At 35.5% G+C, this 24,074-nt stretch overlaps 1 protein-coding gene across 1 annotated transcript in view; it reads right to left on the bottom strand.

Moving 5' to 3' along the window:
• Nucleotides 1-24,074, bottom strand: part of LOC107757289 (netrin-G2-like) — a 65,886-nt gene that overhangs the window by 36,245 nt on the left and 5,567 nt on the right. Inside the window, exon 3 of the mRNA XM_016574731.1 lies at nucleotides 14,471-15,114. Within this exon, the coding sequence (XP_016430217.1) occupies nucleotides 14,471-15,114 (644 nt within the window). The remainder of the gene's footprint in view (nucleotides 1-14,470; nucleotides 15,115-24,074) is intronic.

Below are 24,074 nucleotides of genomic sequence, written 5' to 3'. Positions count from 1 at the left end.
TGCCATTGCCTGTGCACATCAAAAAAGTTGAAAGAGAGAAAGAATAAGGGACGTCCCTTCATAATTAATTTCTCCCCCCCATGGAAACATCGCGATGGGGCCAATTATTGCCAGAATGTGACTCCATCGCCTGCTGCGTCACTGTCCACAGAGTTTATCTTCTAGGCATCCACATGATGCTCAATACAGTGAGATAGGCACACACTTATCTTTACAGCGTAAATCACACTGGTTGGTATTGGATTTGAAACTAATTCTAATCATTCCTTTCATTAGGTTGTATTTCCATGGAGATGAACCAATGTTAAACAAGCAAAACAGCAACACCTATCAGCCAATTAATCAGCCAATCAAATAATTTAAATAAAACATAATATAATATTATTTAATTATTATATAATATTATAGTTTAAATATTTTGAAAATAATTAATTTAAATAAATTTCCTTATCATTTAGTGAAAATCCTCCATTAGTGGCGGCACTTTAAAGTTGTAACATATATATATATATATATATATATATTATTTATTTATTTTATTTTTTTGCTCATGTTTTTATATGACCACTTCCATTTTGTGTCCTGACAGTAAGCAAGTGATAGCAAATCGCTGTCTTTATTAAATTACATTATTAACATTGCATTATTAAATAATTCAACTAAACTATTAAAAGATTTTTAAAATAATTTTTAAACATCAAATTTATGTTTTAAATGAACAGTTGAAACTTGAAATCCTAAGTCATGGTATTTTTATATGAAGAACAGTAGTAATACTTATAAGGTAAAAGTAATAATAACAAATGTAAAAAGTAATATTTTTATATCATATATTTTACTCTAAAATATTATATTAATTGAATGTGATAGCATATTTTATATAAACTTCAGTTCACACATTGTATCTAGGAGAATGTGGAGAACATCAGATCATCAAAATATCTGATTAATTACTGAACAAAATAGCCAGATTAGAAAAGACGTTGATAACTGCAGCCCTGTCTGATATTTTGTACTTAAAAAACATAAGCTGGGTTCACACAAGCTGGATGCAGTGCAAAGTCTGCATTTAAGCTTTGGATTTTAGAACTTTTAGAATCATCTTTGTAGTATGGATGTGTGAATCTGAAGCTCAGAGTCATCAGAAATCGCTCTTCCTCAGGCACTTCAGTGTCATGATGTTTATGATGTTATGTGTGAGCAGAGAGGAGCATTTAATGAACAATATGTTTTAGTGCAGGAGGGATTGGCCCAGTCGACTGAACAGGAACGTCCCGCTGTGATGGCGTTGCACTAGATACAGTCCCCATACAGAATGGCAAAAACAACTTTACCCAAGTAAAAGTAAGTTCAAATTGTGTATTATTCAGTAACTGCACATTTGCATTGAGCTTCATGTTTGCTTTTCCTGTTTGTTTAGATGCAGTTTGAGAAATATAGAATCGGTGTTGTTTTGTGCAATTAAGATGAGTTGAGATCATTTTTACATGCATTTAATTGCCAAACAGAAGAATATGCCTATTAATTTTCCTTTTTGTAACTTGAACGCATTAACATGTTAACAATTAAAAAATATGAATCGTGATTTTAATAGACTGGCATTGCTAATTGGAGTTTTTTTTCTTGTGCAGTAAAATTTGAGGGTTTTTATGGGGGAAATAAATTACAGAAGACCAAATCTAACAGTAGTTTTCTTCTTGCTATGTTAATAGCTAGTTGTATTCGAGTCAGAGCATGTTCGGAGCATCAACTACTTGTGAAACTCCAGTGAAGGACTGCAGATCACTGGCAAAAACAACTTTACCCAAGTAAAAGTAAGTTCAAATTGTGTATTATTCAGTAACTGCACATTTGCATTGAGCTTCATGTTTGCTTTTCCTGTTTGTTTAGATGCAGTTTGAGAAATATAGAATCGGTGTTGTTTTGTGCAATTAAGATGAGTTGAGATGTTTTTCGATTTTCATCCATCATAATAAATGATGGCTGGGCTCAGGGTAAAAGGCATGGGTTAATTTAATCACACACAGCCACGAGAGTGCATCATTAGTCATATAATACCCACTTCTGCACACAGAGATAGATGAAAACAGACTCTGGTGGATGAGTTAGCTAGATCAATGCATATGTAAACAGACAAGTATTCGGCCACAAACTAGGATGAAAAAGTATGTTGGTTGATCCCTCCGGTTGGGTTTGGCTTTAGCTCTGGCTTGATTTAGCCCTCACATTCACTGCATTTGGATGGTGGCTTTGAAGGTGCCTTTTGATTGTAAGATGGAGAAAATGTCAATAGGTTGGGTGAAAAAAATCTTCAATACCAAATTGATCTCAAAGCTTTCTTCTATAGCTTTGATGCAAAATGCATCACCATATTGTATTTTCATTTCACAAGTCTTGCCTTGGCTACGAAATTGCACTTTGCACTATTTCAAACTTCTCACCACATAGGATTGTAGGAATCTCAATCATTGTAGGATTCAGAATTGATTTAATACAAAGTGAGACATTTCTGTGGTACTACACTGCAAAAATGATTCACTTCCTCAGTATTTTTGACTTCTTTAAACATTCTTAATCAAGATACATTAGTTTGACAAGCAAAATTACAAGATGTTAAGTCTCATTTTCTGAAAAATGTTTCAAAATTAAGCGAGTTTAAGCTTAAAACAAGAAAATAAATCTGCCTGTGGGGTCAGAAAAATAGTAGTAACTAGTTTATTTTTCTTACCCCACTGGCAATTTATTTATTCATTTATTTATTTATTTAGTTAGTTAGTTAGTTGTTAGTTAGTTAGTTTGTTTGTTTTAAGCTCAAACTCACTTAATTTTGTATTTGTATTGGAAAACAAGACAAAAATACTAAGTAAGAAAATAATTTTTCATTGTGTAGTGTAGTATCAATGAACAAAGTTTTCAAATAATTGTAATTATTTTCAATGCAACCTTTTTATCCAAATCATGCTCATTATAGATTGTGGCTTGGTGCACTTCACGTTGTGGTAATTTCAATTAAAGGGAAAATACTGTTCTTTTTAGCAGCATCATATGACCCCTTTAAAGTCACGATGAAACGGAAGTAGAGACAGATCTTTTCTTCTGCATTGTGATGTATTGAGTGTAACTTTATCAAAGATAATCTGAAAAAGAAAAAAAATTGAAGGGCGGGGTTTGGTTCTATTCATCAGTCACTGACTAGATTACTAAATGATTGGACTAAATGATTTCAGAACTTCATATGTCATCAGAAAGTAGTTTTTCGAGATTTGTGTACATTTTTATTGATCATTGCTGCAGTTATTCATCAAATTATGTTTTCAAATAGGTTTCCTGAACATTCCATTGGTTGGACAACCAATGGTCCTGCCCCAAACTAATTCAAGTGGTTGAGCCTTTCTGTCGAGCTTTTGGATGCTCAAACAGCAGAGTGCACTTAAATGCACTTAAAAAATCAACACTGTAAGTAGCTTGCAATTTTATGTTCCAATTTCAGATGAGAATAGAGAGCCCAAAGTAATGCCGCTGGTACAGTAGAAAAAATTACACACTTCAGTTTTAAGGGTAATTTGGTTTAATCATCAATATTTTTTAAACTGCTGTTTCTGTACATTTGTATTTTACGTTTCAAAGATTAATTGTGTTTTCAGATGCTTGAACGATCGTGAGCGCGGCTAACAAAGACCGAAAGACTGCAGGGGCTTTGGAGACCATGCCATCTGAATTTCCGCACTGCCAATAACCCACAGTATTTTTTCTTTCACTCTTACTCGGTGTGTGTTTAATAATATATCTTCGCATATGTTACAGCAGCGAGCATGCGGGGAGAGAGGAAGCAAGCCTGAGATTGCACCCCTGGCCTCTTTGCTAATGTAACCTTAGCAGAAGAGTAACTCAGGCCAAGGACTCATCTTTGATGGTCAGCGCTGATGGTGTTCGGCTTTTTAGAAGCAAACTCAAGGAGCTCCTGTGGGAATACTGCTAGACCTGAGCATTTATAATACATTCTCCTCTCTGCTTCTAACTGTACCGACGTATCGCCAGCATAATCTTCAACAAAAACTAGGGCAAGTATTACATCACATGAAAGCAACTGCAGACAAAAGCAAAAAATTACAGATCACACATGCGCCCACGCAACGCAGTGTGGTGAAAATCATGGACAAATACACCAATGATGTCTAAATGGAAGTGAAGACATAAATAGTCGGCTTTTGAAATTTGTCTATGAAATGTTACAAATTATTTTAGCAACCCTAACTCAGTAAAAAATGATTCTCCACACTTCAGTTAATTGAATTCTTCATGCTCGATTTCAGTTAGTTTAAGGATTTGAACAAACCCCTACAGCAACAAGTATTAAACTTGTATATAACTGTACGTTGTAAAAAAAAAAAAAAAAAGTGAAATGTACAGTAAAAAAATGGCAGTTGTGGTTTTGCGACTGAACTTAATTTTACTGTTGAAATTGTAATGTAATTAACTTACTATATTACATATATATTATAATATATATAGTATGCATATAGTATAATATATTATACATATAGTATAATATATTACATATATTATATACCAACTTATTAAATTACTAAAACTGTTTGATAATTTTATACTGACAAACACTCAAAAATACAGGTGGTAAAGAGAATGCCACATGTAGAATTAAGTGACTTTTCAAAAAACTGAGATAAATACCAATATATAGAAATACAAAACACCATCATGGTAACACACATTACACTAATTACACTAAAACAATTCAAGAAACATTAATTTAGCATAAGATATATAACATTAAACCCTAAAGTGCAAAACTAAGAAGAAACTGTAAAATTACAAAAAAAAAACATGTCCCGTTAGATTTATTACAGTTTTTCGCTGTATTTAGTATATAAACAACCAATTAAGAGGTTGTTACCATAGCATCTTTACAGTGTTACCGTTTACATATTACAATCTTTTTTACAGTGTACATTTGTATTTTTTTTTTGTGGTCTTCATGTGGCTGAGGTGTGACATAACTTTTCGAAGAGATCAGATTTATCATTTTCACCTGGCAGATGATAAAATAAACTGAAAATACAGCCTAGCATCCACCTTAGTAACCGCAAAGCAATACCCTATCAACCACCCAGTAGACTCTAGCAGAAAATATATTAATACTCTCTCTATACCTCAAACCTTGCAGAAACCTTGAAAAACTTTTTTTCTGCTGTGGGACGAACTTGCTTAGTATGGCAAGAGATGCACACTAAACAAGATGAAAAAAGAGAATGTGAGATTAAACCAAGCGTGCACTAAAATGCAGCACTACAGGTTGAGTTGAAAGACAGCACACGCTGAAGCATGGAGCTCGCTCAAGGCCCTGTCCAAAGAAAACTCAGTGCTTAGCTCTTCAGATGTGTCCGACTGGCTTTGAAAGGGGCTTCATTGATCTGTTGATGGCTCTGTTGCCCTCAAACCTACTTACATGACTGCCCTCAGAAACCTTCAAGCAGTGTTCATTTTTACAGCTTGATTTATTGTTGTTTTAGTCATAGTTTGTCAAAAATGTCCTTGAAATTTAGTTCATATTTTGTCATGTCATATTCATTCATTTTAGTCCAGTTTACTCAATGAAATGGCATATAATTTTAGTCAACGTGAATGCAATGCAAAAATGTGTTAATTTGACAGTCCAAACTTCAATCGTTTAAACGTATCAAACATACACGACAACTCAAATGTGGGGTCAGTACGTTTTTTTTTTTGAAGAAGAAATGAGTAATTGTATTCAGCAAGGATGCATTAAAGACATTTAAAATCTATTTAAATAAATGCTGTTCTTTTTAACTTTCTATTTATCAAAGAACCCTGGGGGGTGGGGGTGTCACACCGAGTGCTGCAAGGATGATGAAGGCACGGAGATGATAGAAATAAATCCTTTTAATAGATAATCCACAAGATGAAGAAGTTCTCACACACAGGGTAACATCAAACAATACCGGACAACATAAGGAATAGTGATGTTAGGTTCTTGAACGAATCGTTCTTTTGAGCCGGTTCTCAGGAAGTAACCGGTTGAGCCGGTTCACAAATCGAACTGAATCGAACTTTAGTTCCGGGTTGATGACGCAGGACGCACAGCCGAAGTAGCACGTCCAACTCAAAAAGAACCGAATGAGCCGGTTCAACCTACTGTCGCAGTTTGCCGAGGATTACCGAGGACTCAACAAGAACTGAATACATGGCACTGAGCTGTTAGAAAAGAAATGCGTAGACTTTATTGCTTGATGACGTCAGGAACCGATGAATCGGCTTTTTGAACCGGTTCAATGAGCCGATCTGTCCGAAAAGAACCGGTTTGCGGAAATGAATCGGACTTTGCATCACTAATAAGGAACAGAACGGGGAGTACTTATATTAACTCCAGGTGGATGCTGGGGGGGGAAAGTGTCACTGTTTCCACAAAATATTTTAAGAGAAAATGTATAATAATATATTTTAAAAAAAAGATAATAAGAAATGTTTTTGAGCAAAAATTTGAATATTAGAATGATTTATGAAGGATCGTGTGACACTGAAGACTGGAGTAATTGTGCTGAAAATTCAGCTTTGCCATCAAAAGGAAGAAATTACTTAAATATATTAAAATAGAAAACTTATTTAAAATTGTAATATTTCACAACATTACTGTTTTTACTGTATTTTTGATCAAATAAATGCCGCCTTGTGAGCACATGAGAGATTACTGTGACATGTTATTAATCTCATAAAATATTTGTTTTAGAGACTGTTTTGAATATTGCATTATGTATGCCAAATTTGTAATGAATATTTTTCTTTGTAATTTTCATCAAAATATACTAACTTGCTCTTCTTCTGACAGGACTCTCCATTTCTGTTGATGTCACTCACAGCAGGCAGTGCGAGCTGTTGGATAATGTTAACCAATAACCAAACAGCTATATAGAAGATTTGGTCTGGCTCCATTCTGGTATGTACTGTAATATCCAATTTTCATGAAACAAATTTCCTAATTTTCACTTAAAAATACATCATATTATGGACGTAAAAAGGGTTGAGAATGACAATTCAACTTGATTTTAAGAAGCTAGATGGGAATATATCAGCATACCAGCATCCAGAACATGTGCTGGTGTTTTCAGCACGGATGGCAGCATATGATGGCCTGTCAGGTCATTCACAGCACAGTGCACTGTAGATGCTAAGCAACTGTCAGCATATCTGAATATTGACAGATCCCAGCAGAACAAAGTAACGTATCAAATAAAGCTATGCCGGTAACATGGACATGTGGCGCTCTCTGTGATTTATGGATTCTGACCACCGTGAAGGGATGCTTCCGTAGAGTACAGTAGAGAAGAGCTCTCATTTAGACTGTATTAACCATGCAAATTGCTCAGCTAATCCACATTTTCTAGTTTGTGAGCTTTGCATTAGCTGTTGGGTTTTTCACAGCGGTTTGTTTTTCCAAAGCGACCACAAAGCATTTGAGCCTCAGTTAGAGCAGCCTGCAGAGAATCATTCATAGAATCACGTCACGTACACACTCAGAGATATTCCTCAATTCTAACATAATGGGATTACATTGTGTGAAGGAGGAGAGGGAAATTCCTCCACAAGTTATTATCTAAGGGTTTATGATGAAAAGACATCCTAAAACAAATCCAGAGCAACATTAAAATCAGAAATAAGCAAATTTCCCTACTGAAAAGACCGTCAGCATATGTTGCTGTGAATTCTAGGTAGCATTGGATGTTGGTGTGCTGGTGTCCCCATGAGGCTTTTTAACTAGCTAACCAGCATCATCACACTGGTTAACCAGCCTCACCGACGTGTAGCAGTACTGTGGTAGTACTACAGTACAGGTTTTTATACATGATAATATTATGGTACTTTCGAATATGTTATACTGAAATTAATTTAGTACGGTATTAACATGGTAAACCAGTCCATGGTACTTCCAAAAATGTACATTTACTACAGTGAAAAAAATGGTGTAGAAACAATTAGCATTCAGTAATTGCTAGTAAATTTCACAATTCATTGCAAAGAACATGGAATTAAACGTTTTTTAGGTAGAACAACTGAAAATACAATTTTCTTGTAAAGGTACCATTATGTTATGTTTTATTTACAACTTATATACAACTTATATTTTTTTTAAGTAATACTTACAAAAAGGTGCAGTACCGGTGACCGTGATTTCACCAAGTACTACATGTTCCTGGATCAACATCCTTGTTGATCCTGGAACAGAATTCCAATTAACCAATTAGAATTGAGGGATAACTTTTCAGGAAATGTCTGTTTTAGGCTTACGATCAGGGTTAGGTGCTTCTACACCCTTGTTAATCAGCTATCATTTCACACTGATTTTAGGAATAAATTATGGGTAGGGTTAGGTTTAAGGGTAGGGATTGGGTTTAGTCTATATTTTTAGACAGTAATGTTGATCCAGGATCAACAAAAGATGTTGATCCAGGAACATGTCTTACTTGGCAAAATCACGGCGACCGTGCAGTACCATGGTACTACCATGGGAAGTCGTGGCCTAAGGGTTAGAGAGTCGGACTCGTAACCCAAAGGTTGCGGGTTCGAGTCTCGTACTGGCAGGGATTGTAGGTGGGGGGAGTGAATGTACAGTGCTCTCTCCCACCTTCAATACCATGACTGAGGTGCCCTTGAGCAAGACACCGAACCCCCAACTGCTCCCCGGGCGCCGCAGCATAAATGGCTGCCCACTGCTCTGGGTGTGTGTTCACGGTGTGTGTGTTCACTGCTGTGTGTGTGCACTTTGGATGGGTTAAATGCAGAGCACTAATTCCAAGTATGGGTCACCATACTTGGCCACATGTCACTTCCACTTCCACTTCACCATGTTTTTCAGACATACACCATGGTATTAGCCTTTCTTTTTTTTGTCTGAGGTTTTTATTTACATTTACCATAGTAGTACCATGGTATTCTTGGAAACACCTTGCAAATACCATGGTACACGAATTTCTGTACCATGGTATGTTTCAAAGTACCATGGCATTACCACTCAGTGACATTAGTGTACCATACTAACAACACCGTAACATTTTGTAAGTAACACTTACAAAAAGGTACCATGGTACTACTGTTTTTGGACATGCACCCTGGTTTTAATTGCTTTTTACCATAGTAGTACCATGGTATTCTTGGAATCACCTTGCAAATACCATGGTCCATGAATTTCACTAACATTGTAAAATTTCAAAATTGATTGGTATTACCACCCAATGACCTTACTGTACCAAACTGCCAGCACAGTAACATTTTGTCAGTAACACTTTGCTATGTTTTTCAGTATTAGCATTTTTTGGACATTTACCATAGTAAGATCATGGCATTTTTGTAAGAACCTTGGAATAATATGTAAATAATGTTACTTTCAATATCATTGTATATTTCTGTACCATAGTACAAACATCGTACAAAAAAAGTATTGTGTCAGTACCATGATACTTATGCTGTAATACTGAAATTCATGAATTTGGTCTTTACATGGTGCTCCAAGGTACTTCCAGAAACAGCATGGTACTTTTTTTGTAAGCATATGCTGGTACCAACGCCAAACCAGCACTAACTAGCAAAAGTCTGGACTAGTATGGAAGTCCAGCAGGGTCGGAGGGTATTTCAGTGTTGTTCACTGTTTTTTATATTATCTCACAGTACATTTTGCCCTCAGAACCTCAATGAAACAAATGTTTCAGTGAAAAGACAGATGGGCCTGACAGCATCTGACTGGTGTCGTGTGATCTGTCTCAAACTGTCCTGCTCCAAATTGCCCAAGTTCTCTTTTGACAAGCCTGCCAATGTCTCTCACACCCTCTCTGCCAGTCTTACACCTTAGATTCAGGGCTCAGGTGCCTCTCAGAGAGCACAGAAATTGCATAGAGAATCAAGAGACGTCATCTGATGTCCAGAGACTTCACTTCCTCTGGAGGACACCTTTCTGGCAGACTGACATTTTCCTAATGGGACCGATGAAGGAGGTGAATGAGGGTCAGACTGAATAAATGGTCCTGCCCAGATCTCAGACACATCTAGCAAATCCGTCTGTCCATGATCGTTAGGCCAAAGCTGACTGCTGCTTTACTTTACCCATCAGACCCCTTCCACAGGACCCTGACTAGTACTAAATATCAACACAGATGAATGTTGCATATCAACCCTAAAGTGTCAGTGCTAAGTTTCTACTTGTATGGCTGTGTTTGGATTAGCATGCTACCATACTACATACTAGTATGCAAATTTGTGTACAGTTTCATATACTACTCGTATACTGTTTTTAGTGATATACACTACCATTTAAAAATTCGAGGGTTGGAGAGAAAGGAAAAAATGAAATCGCATCATATGACCCCTTTAATGTCTCTTATATCAGGCTGCATTTATTTGATCAAAAAGTATTTACAATTTACAATAAATGTTTATTGTAAGAATCCTGAATGAAATGTATTATGGTTTACACAAATATATTAAGCAGCACAACAGGAATATATATATATATATATATATATACTGTATATTCCTGTTGTGCTGCTTAATATATTTGTGAAAACCATAATACATTTCATTCAGTATTTTTGATGAATAGAATGTTCAAAAGGGCATCATTTATTATCCATTTACTCTAATGCATCCTAGCTGAATAAAAGTATTACTGACCCCAAACTTTTCAACAATACTGTATATATGTACAAACTTGAGCAATAATCAAACACACTCACCTAAACTGGCTCTCTTATCTGTTTGCTCACTTAATGATTCATTTTAGTGAATTGATTCAAAAATATTTTATGAGATTCAAACATATTTTATGAGAATAAGATTAATGAGATATCACTGCTTACTGTATACACTGTTGACTATATAATGTGTATTATTTTATATTTGCCATACATATATATGTGTATACAGTGTGTATGTGTATGTATTGCTACCTTAAATGTTCATTTTTATTTGTAGGTTAGGTAGCTGTCAAGTGTCAAAGTAGCTTCCTCAGCACTGGTAATAATACAGAATGAGTGGGTGTGTTCAAACTTTTGACTGGTATGCGCTTTTCAACTTTTTTCTATGCATATATTTCACTATGTCTTGGTGTTTTCAGACCTGGTGATTAAATGATTGAAATCACAAGCACTTACATTTAATACAAGAGCACAACGGCACAATCCAAGTGTGGGTGTGAATCAGTCTCTGAGTGATTCTCGATTCTCTATAAAACACCTCTTCATGGTGGCCCTTTCATGATAGAGTTTCTGCCCACACACGGGTGATAAAGATGGAATGATCCTTTTGTTGTCCTCGTGGCTCCTTTGGAGCTTCCTGCATCTCACCTTCCCTCCGTAGCCTCTGTCTCTTTGCCAACGTAGGTCCAAGGACATCTCTGAGATGCAAGTTCTGATAGGCTTACACAGACTAGTTTTATTTCCATTCGACCTTGATCTTTAGTAATGGCCTATCAGGTTCTTTGTATATTAATAAAACAGCGTTATTTCTCCCTGGCTTCTTTGATATTCAGTATCAAGGCTGCATTATCTTGGTACACTGGATGTTCAGAAGGATTTCATGTGAGGATTCAGGAGGAAAGGGAAGGGGGAACGGGAACAGGAGATGCATCTGATCAACTCAAGTCTTTGCATAAATTAACATGAACCCTGGGAATTGTGTTTATTTATTTATTTCCTCCCTTACCAGGTTTAATTAAGGTTCAAGCAATGTCTTTGGGATATTTGTCTGATGGAACACGAGCCCACCCTCCCGCTCTCCTACCGTTTCCAAATCCGGTCCATCTACTGGGACGCCTATTTGTGAACTCTTTCTACTGTCTTGTATTTCACGTCAGATTGCAGCAAGGGAAGAGAAGGTGAGGATAAAACGCAAGTCTTATCTTTTCACATATTTCACATATTGCGTGGGAAAAAAAAATCTTCACAGGGAGAATGATTGTGTCTCATTATGTTCACCGACATGTGGTGTGCTGTACAGCACGATGCCTCCTAAACATTACTTTTTAGCAGGAAAGGGGCTGATCAAGAACATTTTTCACAAATGTCATCAAAGCAGCAGGAAAAAACAACTGAGGAATATGTTTTCATTGTTCGGTCAGGTTATTTTTAGATGCGTTCTGCAGGAATATGAGTTAGTAGTATCGCTGGTACTTTGGATGAAAAGGCAAACATCATCATCAGAGCGCACGTAACATCTCCTGGCAAACAAGCTACAAAATAAAGAGATAAACAGGGAAATTAACAGCATACCTTAATTGCTTTAAACAAGTAACACTTCATCTTCTTCAATTAAGGATTCTTGGCTCATCTTATTATAGGCTATTAGCACTGATTATTAGCGCATGCTTGATGACGGAGGAAATGGGCCGTGATGCAGGAAGTGTCACCGGTCGTAGAGTCTGATCTGATTATCGTGCCCAACACCCACCAACCCCGTGGACTCCATTTAGACGAGTACTCGCAGGGCAGGCCATCGGGGAGGCCGTGCCATTTTTATTATTCAAATGCTGCTGAAACGCATCCCAATATTGTGGAATGAATAAAATATCCCAGGACGATTTTCCGCTGGGTATTAGCTTAACATTTCCACTCCAGCGCTCCTCTCATTGTGAAACACTGGAACATCAGTCAGCAATCTGATAGGCTGCTTTCTGCTTGTCCATTTGTCTACTTAACCCATCCCATTCCCTGTCGCCGTTAAAACAATTTCCTCTCTGACATACCAGAATAAGTATTGATTGAGGGTTTGCATTACCGGAGGTTTGGGCCCTTCACTGCTGGGACATTTTTATCATAGCTGTGTGTGCCAACTGATCACTTTAAAGGGGTCATCGGATGCCCATTTTCCACAAGTTGATATGATTCTTTAGGGTCTTAATGAAAAGTCTGTAACATAGTTTGGTTCAAATTTCTCAATGGTAGTGTAAAAAACACCTTTTTTACCCCGTCAAAAACAGCTCTTTTCAGAGCAAGCAGTTTTGTAGCATTTTCCTTTAAATGTTAATGAGCTCTGCTGACCCCGCCCCTCTCTTCCGAGCTGCTCTCTGAGGGACTGTTACTTGCTGAAACTTGCTAATTAGCATATTATTATGAAAGTCGATTTGCAAAGATTCATTACAAAACATTATACTCACTTCTCAGGCATCTGAGATCGGCTCGATTTTAGAAAGGGGTAAAGATTTTAGTAGATTAAAAAAAAACACTGGGTGGATTTTTATCATTTTAGGGTGGTTGTGTACACACACTGCCAACACACATTTCAGTTCAAACAACTTGTAAAAGTACATGTGGCATCCGATGACCCCTTTAACGTATAGAACAACTAGTTTGAAATGTGCCAAGATGTTTCTCTATGGACATTTATAAAGATGAATCAGCCGGGCTCACTTTTTTAGGCTTTTTTTAGGCTAATCTTTGAAGTTTTACGATATTAAAATATGCACTCATGTAGATTTATATGGTGTACAGAAAGCATTATATATCCTTCCCACTATTTGGGCAATAATCGTAATGTTTTTAGAGATGTGTTCTGTTTGTCCACAATCAAGAAAAAAAGTACCGCAGACACATAACTTGACAGAAGCATCTAGCATTGGTGACCGACTGACTGAACAAACATGCAAGTAAGTAATCTTAAATTTTGTGGCTACTTGTTGAACATTGTTACCTAATTAATATTCATGAGCCAAACTAATAAAGTTTAGAATATATTTATAATATACCCCTCCACTATCTGGTATAAATTGCTATAACGTTAACAGGTTAAACTTTTTTGCATAGGTCTATTCCGTGCATTAGTTGACCTACAAATTCCAGGACCATAAGCATTGAAATGGGTGAAAGTAAACATCTTCTTGATATGCAATAACATATGCATGTATGCATGCAATATTTATCAGAACAGTTAAAAAATGATATCTGATGAAACCTAAAGCATTGCCAAGTCTCAATGCCAAGACAGCGTGGAAGATCTTCAAGGCCTTGCAACTTCAGAGTGTCTTCATGAGACCCAAATTTATCAGTCCTACCAAGATGAAGGTATGGTGCATTCATATTTCATAAGGTTATGTGAAATGACCACCCTGGAAGATTGAGTTCGTTCTGCAGGCTTGGTCTACAGACTAGCATTTGTGCGCTGGACACAAAGATGTCCGAAAAGTGTCAGCTTTGCTCAATAATATGAATTATGTGATATCAAATTTATTTATTTGAATGTGATAAAACAATATCAAATTCTTAAAATATGAAGATTTGCTCCTTTATTGTGTTCTGATACCTTTCTCCCTCTCTTCTCCCATAATTTCCTGTAATTCCTTTACTCTTTCTCTCAATAAAATGATAGAAAAGCCTGAAAAATTAGCGATTAAACAATAAAACAAGCAAAAGCTATCCATCAGTAACACAAACACTGTGTTGTGCATCATTACCTTGCTGGTATGTCGATATTGGAGATGGCGTAAAAGTACTTGAGCAGGTTGTCTCTTTGAACGTATGTTCCTCCGAGCGCCGGTCTCAGCAGCCGAAGCCGCAGGTTTGTGAAGGTGAAAAAGTCTCGGAGGCCTTTCATACTCTCCATGCGTGTGTATAAGTTGCCCATGTTTTGTAATTTTGTCCCAGCAAATATGGCAAAGCGTTCCCGGACCTCGAACCGCACATTCTTCTCATTCTTGGAACCGACCCAACGAGAGTATTGCTCGGTACATATGACTCTAGTCACGTTCGTGGCCGACAGATCCTGCACCCTCTTTGGTAACATCCCGAAGCCGTCCATGCAGTCATCGGCGTAGTACTGATAAGGCTGCCAGGTTCGTCCATAATTCAGGGACTTGTCCAGCACCATTATTGTGGGCCGTCCATACTCAAAGGTTATCTGGATGTCGTCTGTTAACTCCAGGCTTTTGTTCCAGGATAAGGATATGTTGGCCTGAAGAGGCTCAGGAAAACGACTCCATGTTACAGTCTGCCAGTACGTGATGAGTTCGGTTCGCTCACGGTCTTGCATCAGCTCTGGAGGATGGGCAAGTTCTTTGGTGGACGCATCGCATTCGTCACTGCACAGGTATGGGTTTTCCTACAGACAAAAGGATGATAAAAGGTCAAATAAAGAGTGGTACAAAATTAAGGAAGGATAACGAAATAATAATAAAAAAGAAACATATATTAATTATTAAAATATATAGAGTTTGTTGCATGATTTTATAGCAAAACACTACTGTACAAAAGTTTGAGGTCAGTAAGATTTTTTTTTTAGAGAAAATAATATTTTTATTTGACAAGGTTGCATTAAATTCATCAAAAGTGACAATGAAGATGTTTATAGTGTTACAAACCATTTCTATTTCAAACAAATGCTGTTCTTTTGAACTTTCTATTCAAGAATCCTGCAAAAAAAATAGAATCACAGTTTCCACAAAAATATTAAGCAGCGCAACTGTTTTCAACATTGATGATAGGAAAAAAAAAATTCTAATCAGCATTTTAGAATGATTTCAAAAGGATAATGTGACATCAGCTTTGCCATCACGGCGAATAAATTATATTTTAAAAGACAATAGAAAATAGTTATTTTAAATTTGTAATATTTTTGATCAAATAAATGCAGCCTTGGTTAGCATAACATTTCAAAAACATAAAAAAATCTTATTGACCAATCGGATATATATATAAAAAATTTTAAATTTTAATATGTTGATTTTTAATGCAATATATATTAAAAAAAAACATTAAAATATATATCTCATCAATTTTTTAAAAGAGATTTTTATAGCTATTCATACAAAAAATGTTGATCAAACAAATGCATGAGACTTCTTTCAAAAACATTTTTAAAAAGCTCTTATTGACCAAATTGTAGCATATATAAATTAGAAAAAAAACATTTTAAAATATTTATTTTTTAATATATAAAAATAATTAAAATATATCTAATTTTTTTTCTTCTTCTTTTTTTCTCGTGTTTTATATCTATCTATCTGTGTAGATGACACCTTTCCAAAGTTCCCATCGCTACTGTAATTTCAGGGTTTGAACCTTTGCCCTAGTGACACACCAGGTGTATGGATTAGCCTACAGATTGCCATCTGGTCACCCTTGAACCCTTAATTCCCTTGTAAGTAAGCAACAGCCATCCCACACAACAAACGTTTGAGGAGTTAAAAGTCTCCGCACACGCTGCAGCCTCCAAAACTGACAGATCCATGTTCAGGGATAGTTATTGTTTTATAGCCGGCACACTTGAATGTTTCTCGGGCCAAGTGTCTTCATGGACCATTAGCTTCCATTAAGAAATAATTCGAGCTACCTGTCCCAACCATCTGGAGTACCTTAGCACTTTGATCCGTAACCAGGAAGCACCTTAGCCTATCTCAGCCCTCTGACTCAATCCTGCTGTATTTCTCCGTATCGTACAAATCCAGCCCAACTGCTGCGGCAGGTGGTTCTTAGACTAAACCTCAGCTATCCTCGCAGGAATGCCCTCACGTCTAAAGAGCAGTGCGGCTCTAAGAGAAACGTTCGCCCACTGCTTAGCAGCAGGAACCCGTGTCAGTAAACAGACAATACGACGGTTTGGTCTCCTCCGGTAGACATGTGTGGTTGTGTTGTCACTGGAGAATTCACAGCAGAGCTTGAAACAATGACTAATCATTACTGTGATCAGATCAGAACAATTACACAATTTATTGAGAAAAAAAAAACACATTGTGAATACATATGAGTGGATTCAGGGGTCCAAGTTAAAAACATCTTAATCTAGATTAATCAATGTAACTTTTGTGGAGCGATTCAATGTATGTTCAGTTCACAAATACCCCATTTCTATTTTTGTTTTGAATTTTTATTCATAAATATATATTTAAATTGTTTGCTATGACATATTTAAAAATTACATTAATATTTAATATTAATGTTCATTTTAAATATTAATTTAATATGAATAATAATTAATAAAATATACATGTAAATGGATGGCTGTGAATTTGACTAATATTTAATTATAAATTGTTCAGTTAAATAATAATAATTTATTTCAATAAAATAAATATCACAACTGATATCAAAACTGTTTGTGATGGCTGAATTACATTCCTTATTAAAATATGTATTAATATATTTTAAAATATTTTAGTACACAGATTGTTGTGATTTTTACCAATTCAATTATTAATTATTCAGTTACATAATATTTATTTATTTATTTTAATAACTTCTATTATCAAAGCTGTTTGTAATGTCTGAATTTGTTTGTGATGGCTGAATTACTTTTGATGTTTAAATATGACTATTTTTATATTTGTAAATTGGCTGCTATGAACTTTACTAACATTTAGTTTTTAATTAATCAATTAAATAATATTTAATTTAATTATTTATTAAATATTTAATTTAAATGTTTAAATATTTGTCTCAAATACTTAAAGTTAAAATATGTTCTCAAAAACAAACACAAAGATTGTAATTTCTTTTTTTTCTTTTTCTTTTTCTTGTTTTTTGAGGACAGGCTGTAAAGCACAAGCATCAGCATCCTGGAACAGCAGTGAAGTTTTTCCAGGACCCTGTGATTCCTTTTGACTTTAGCTGAATGAACACACCTTTCAATGGGATTTCCCGACCTGTCTGTATGAGTCCGTTTGTATTGCACGTTCAATATATAGTTCAACATTACCAAGGAGAATCCACATTGCACTGAGGATCTGTTTATAGGGGCTGACCGAGAAAGAAAGATGGATGTGTGTTCTTAAAATAAACAAGATGAATCAGGAGATTTTGTTAACAAAAATGGGACTCAAATAGAAAATGTTACAATGTTTCATAAGAGCAGTCACTCTGGTAGTATGAAATGTTCTGACCACGGTTAACAAGCTGTGAAGAGCAGGTACTAGACTCGTGGAGACCGGACCGACCGCTAGTCTTGTACCTGGAGAGGTGGCCCTCTTTTTTTCTGTGGCGTGAGTTAATTACAATGAAGCCAGCTCCCTCTGGACATCCAGTCATATAACAGCTGGCGCTGAACAGCTTCAGAGGGATACAGTCGCTTAATTATACCAGCCAGAAAGTGTCTTGCACAAGAGTTTCAACTGTCCCAGAGAGTGCCAGAACAGGGCTTTAATATGCAAATATATTATCAACCCATTTTTAGCTTATTTAGTCAACTTAGTAATGTTTCTGATGTTTAATGGATTTGGAGTGCCTTTCAAATGCATTTCAGATGCGTTTTCAGACTGTTTTTAAGCTTGGTTTGATCACTGAATGAGAGTTTGATTTCTATGGAAACTTATTTCTGCCATGGAATTTAAAAAAAATTTAAATATATGACTTTTTATCTCACAATTCTGACTTTTTCGAGCTAGCATCTTAATCTTCACACCAAGAACGATAACTATAAAGATAACTATAAAGATAACGATATTAGCGTCCACACCAGCGAACAATATCGTCTGTTTATTCTAAGCACACGTGCGTCTGCCGCTTTAAATTCTCAAGCTTGTTATGGCAGGATGGGTTCTGATTGGCTGTCAATGTTTTTATCGTTCATCAACTGGAAAGAATCCAGTGTTGCCAAGTTTTCCCGCGGAATTGGGCTACTTTGTTGCCGCGGGTTGTTTTTCATGTCGGCGGGTTGAAGCGACTCCAATAACATGATATTTATCCCCTGGAATGCAAATTTTAGCAGGGGAACCCCGCCAAACAAATGTGTATTTTACCCCCCGGAATGCGATTTTTAACTGGAGACCCCTTCAAAACGCGATTGGGCTAGTTTTGAGTAGCGACTGGGCGGGTTTTCTTGTGAAAACCTGGCAACCCTGAAACAAAGCGTTCTGAAAATGATTCCAACGATATCGTTTCTCTGTGCCTTTATCGTTATAATTGTGGTGTGGACTCTGCTATTCCTTAATATTGAGAACGATTTTTAGAACTATATCTTTATCGTTATCTTTATACTTATCATACTTGGTGTGAACGGGGCTTTACAAATCTGACTTTTTTCAAATTATAACTCACAGTTCTGAGTAAAAAAGTCTAAATTATGAGATGTAAACTCACAACTGTAAATTTATAACTTGCAATTCTGAGGAAAAAGATCAGTATTTCAAGATTTAAACTTGTAATTTCAAATATAAGTTTGAAATAAAAGTCCAAATTATGAGATAAAAACTCACAATTATGAGTATATAATTCACAATTCTGAGGGAAAAGTTTTTGAGTTTCTGAATTGCGAGATGCAAACTTGCAGTTACAACTTTATAACTCAAAATTGTGAGAAATAAACTTGCAATTTTGAGGGGAAAAATGTCAGAAATCTGAGATGTAAACTCACAAGTGCAATTTTATAACTTGCAGTTGTGAGACATAAACTTGCAATTCTGAAAAAAAAGCCTGAATTGTGAGATGTAAACAAAATGACCAGATTTATAAAATTAAAACCAAGGACTTGTCCATTTTAGCATTCAGCATATCATTAAAATATCTAATGTTATTATCCCAAAAAAAAAAAAAAAGTCCTATGTCAGTTTGACTATGTTTGTAGTATTTGTCCAATTGTCCCTATGGATTTACCATCAAAACTACACACAGAACGGCACTTCTGTCATCTGTCTTCTGCGAGACGCATTGCAAGTGAAAGTGAGCTGCTCGCAGAAGGCAATTTATTCACAGACAAGCAGCTTTGAGAAATGCATTACAGACTATAAGTGTGACTTGAGTGTGTGCAAAGATACGAATTATAACTGATCAATAACGTTTTGCTTATGCAAGTCAGAATGCTTTCATAACATTCTGTACAGTACTGCCATTTACATGAACCACCTTTCAGAAAAACTGCATTCACACCAACCAAGCGAACCAGACTTTGGTCCACGCCAAAAGCTATAGGAAAGTGTCTTTTCATTGTGATCAATGCTCTGTATAAGAGAGATATATTTTAATCTGGAGAAATTATGTTGGTGTTTGAAATGTTTTTTTGATACAGTCAAAAAGGACAGGGCTTAATTGCAAAAACAATACAAGAATGAGCATGCTGTTTTTGAAACAACTAAAGAAAGCAATATGGGGAATGCAAATTACTACATGAAGACATGGTGATTTGAAGAATCCCCATGACCTGAGGCGGCATGAAAACAGACAGATGGGGGATTATTGCATGTGTGGACACATGGGGACAAACTCAACCCCCTTTGGGAGTACAGGATGGGGGAGGATATGCTTTGGATTCATAGAAAATTCATGAGAAATGGCAAAAACTAAGCAGCTACAGGATTTTTCTGTGACAGACAGTTCATTGTTTAAGTGTAGAAGTGATGTTTTCCAGACGAGGTTAGAGAAAAAATCTGGACCAAATGTTTCAGTTTTCCCATGGTGCATTGCGAGAGTGTGCAGTTACTCTATCTTCTATATTTAGTGCTGCTGGCTCTTAATGTGTTGCTAAAACGGGCCAATAGGATTATTCCACATATGGCTGTGTGACTAAAGACAGTGATTTCATTCAAATAGTATGTGTGAAGATGATACACAATGGAGACTTTAAATTCTACATTCTATGTTCAGATGTGTACTGTATGCAGCAATGGGTCATCTTTCTGCTTGGCTAAGCTGAGATCCATCCTTTATACTCTCTCTCTCCCTCATTAGCCTGCGCTACATGTAACGAGAGCTTCCAGTGGTAGCTAACATCATGCAAGAGAAGGAAAGAAAAAAACACAAGGCGCTGAGTAAAAATGCAACGGCATCTCCTGTGGGCGCTGAGTGTCTGAAATTTCCTCTAAATCTTTAATGAGCCGGAAAGCTTCTCCAAAGAAAGAGAAGTTGCCAAATCTAGAGGGCTTACGTGGATCAATTAACTCGCTTTCAATGTGAAGAAAAAAAGACAGCTGATTGTAAACACAGTTCAACAGGCTTAACAGAGTGCCAGACTCACTATATCAAATATGCTTTGTATGCCTTGATAAATGTAAAATAAACCTGTTGTGCTTGTACCTAAATGTACCCTACAACAAATCAGAGTCCGCAAAATTCTGCAGAAAAAAACAAATGAGTAGAATTTAAAACTCAATTTTAAAAAAAATTTAGAATTTAAAAAATATATATTTTGGCAAAATGTATAGTTATTTTTTGTTTTTGTTTTGTTATTTTTTTATAGGCCTGCCCACATATTTTATTTGAAATATGACATCTTGTATATTTTCTTTCATTCTATTATGTAATGCATATACATATTTGTTGATTTATTCTGGTCTGACTGTTTTTTAAATAAAGGGGAAAAAAGAAATAAATATTTTTTTTTATATAAACCTACCTGACAAATTGTACATTTCAGTTCATACGGTTATATAATATTATGCGCCATTATCTTTTTTTTTTTTACCAGTTGCCTATATGTATACAAAAATATAAAAATAAACAGAAACAAACTTAAAAGAAAAATTAAAAGAAAAACAAATTATATCCATCAATATCTGTGTAGAAAGAGCTAGTTTAATCGTTTTTGTTTATTTTTATATTTGTTTATGTTTTATTTTATACATAGTATACATGGAAAAATGATGACACATAATATATAATAGAAAAGTCAGGTAGGCCTATATTTAAAAAAAAGAAAAAGAAATAATCTAGACAACTAGATTTCTTTTTCTTTTTTATATAGGTCTACCTGAGATCTTGTATGTTTTATTTCATGCTATTATCTAATTTTATATTCTATAATTTTTCCATGTATCCTGCATTACTTTGAAGGCGTTATAGTTGCAATAAATGATTAACCTACAACTACTGAGAGTCAGGCGAGACACTTCCTGTCAAGGACACCTAACGCTACATTCATTCCCGGAGTTGTAACCATAAACAAGCGAGGATCACTTCTCTTTAAAGGGGTCATACACTCTTAAAAATAAAGGTGCTTCACGATGCCATAGAAGAACCTTTTTGTCTAAATGGTTCCATAAAGAACCTTTAACATCTGAAGAACCTTTCTGTTTCACAAAAGGTTCTTTGTGGTGAAAAAAGGTTCTTCAGATTACAAAAAGGTAAGAAAGAGATGGTTCTTTAAAGAACCTTTGACTGAATGGTTCTTTGTGGAACCAAAAATGGTTCTTCTATGGCATCGCTGTGAAGAACCTTTATTTTTAAGAGTGTAGAACGTTCTAAAAATGTAACCATTGACCCTCATCAGAGAACTTCCTCTTTTTCTTTTTTTCTTTTTTTGTGTGTATGTACATGACAAAGCTGATATGTTAAGAACAGAGGGACTGTCCTGTAAGTTTTTAGAAGGAGGGGGCTTTGTAGAAAACGAAGCGTTTGAGAGAGGCGGGGCATAGAGGACCTACAATAATGTACAGTATTTGAAAAATAATGTGTTTTTTGAACATTAAAGCATGTCAACATATTCTGTTACACCAAATACACAAAATAATGATCTTTAAAAAAGCATCATATGACCCCTTTAACACTGCTGCTTTAAAACGCACTGTGACTGCAGGCACATGGAGTTATTCTCACATGGAGCAAGTTTGATCTTGTGAATGCCAGAGGGTCTCCTCAGTTTAAAGTGCATTGGCCCCTCGCTCAACATCTGAATGCAGAGCAGGCTGATCAGTGGATGAACAGTCAGCTTTTATCGATCTGAGAAGAAAGTGCTGACAGGGAAGGACATGACTACACCCTTCTCCTAAACTCATCTCTAGTTTCTTCTGCTCAGTAAGCCATCTCAGGTCGACATGGAAAAATATTCTGTAATCAGTATGCACGAAATACACGCCATTGTGTCAGGTTATTGTATGAATAGCAGATGAGGACAGAAAGTTTCATGTGGTGCAATATATAAAAAATAGGAAACTTACAGGAATTGTGGCGAAATGCGATTTTTGATAAATAATCAACAGTGAATAGCTGGTGTTGAATTCGTGTGCTCTGACTCTTTTGAAATAAAGATTCAATGTTGTTTTTCACCAAGGAATTGTGTCAGAGAATATTGTACATTTTCTGTTCATTTAAAAATGTAAACAAATATATATCATATATTATAAATATATTTTAAGTTTGGGGTCAGTAAGATTTTTTTTTTAACTAAGGCTGCATTTATTTGATCAAAATATCTTTAAAAACAGTAATGTTATAAAATATTTGTACAATAGCTGGTTTCTATTTTAATATATTTTCAAATGTAATTTATTCCTGTGATGGTAAAGTTGAATTTTCAGCATCATTACTCCAGTCTTCAGTGTCACAAGATCCTTCAGAAATCAGTCTAATGACTTGGTGCCCAAGAAACATTTCTTATTATTTTTAATTTAATTAGAATTTAATTTGATACATGTCTTGTCTACTTTGGTTCATGCTATTATATTATTTTGATATTATATAATACAATGTGCTTTCATATTTTCAAAATTGTATTATATTACATTGTAAAGAATCATTTGTGTCAGCTACATGTATTCTCAATGTTTTCAGATTGTCCTGTGGTAGATTTTTGTACATTTTCCGGTAATTGAAATGTAATTTTAATTTTACTGAATTTTGAGTAAACATTTTGTGAAAAGTTCTCTTTTATTTGGTATCTCATTTGCTATGGTTAAAGGCTGGAATGCTAAAAAATACACAAATTTTGCACAGAGTTTTGCCCGATTTACAGTCTGGACAAGATGACACAATAGTTGCCAAAAATCAGAGCCAGACTGCAGATTTAAGTTGACAGATTTCATAGAAAACCGCATAGTGTATGATGGTAACAGACTATTTTGAGCTGATTTTAGAACACATATGCCAAATTTACACTGCAAATGTGGCACAGAAGCGTTTCTGAAGTGGCATTTAAGTGTCTGTTTAATGCTGCTCAAAAGTGGCAGAAATGTACACTGTAAAAAAAATCTGTGACATTTACAGTAAAATACCGGCAGCTGTGGTTGCCAGAACTTCACCGTTAAATATATAATAGCAACATTTTAGGTTTTACAGACTTAACTTAAATTCACAATAAAAAAAACGTATTTCATTAACTGATGTAATGTTAATAAACCAGCATATTTAAGTAGTTTTGAA

Source organism: Sinocyclocheilus rhinocerous, unplaced genomic scaffold (assembly GCF_001515625.1).
Source record: "Sinocyclocheilus rhinocerous isolate Xijiao unplaced genomic scaffold, SAMN03320098_v1.1 scaffold293, whole genome shotgun sequence".
NCBI classification, from domain to species: Eukaryota; Metazoa; Chordata; class Actinopteri; order Cypriniformes; family Cyprinidae; genus Sinocyclocheilus; species Sinocyclocheilus rhinocerous.
This window is presented reverse-complemented; position numbering and strand designations above follow the sequence as displayed.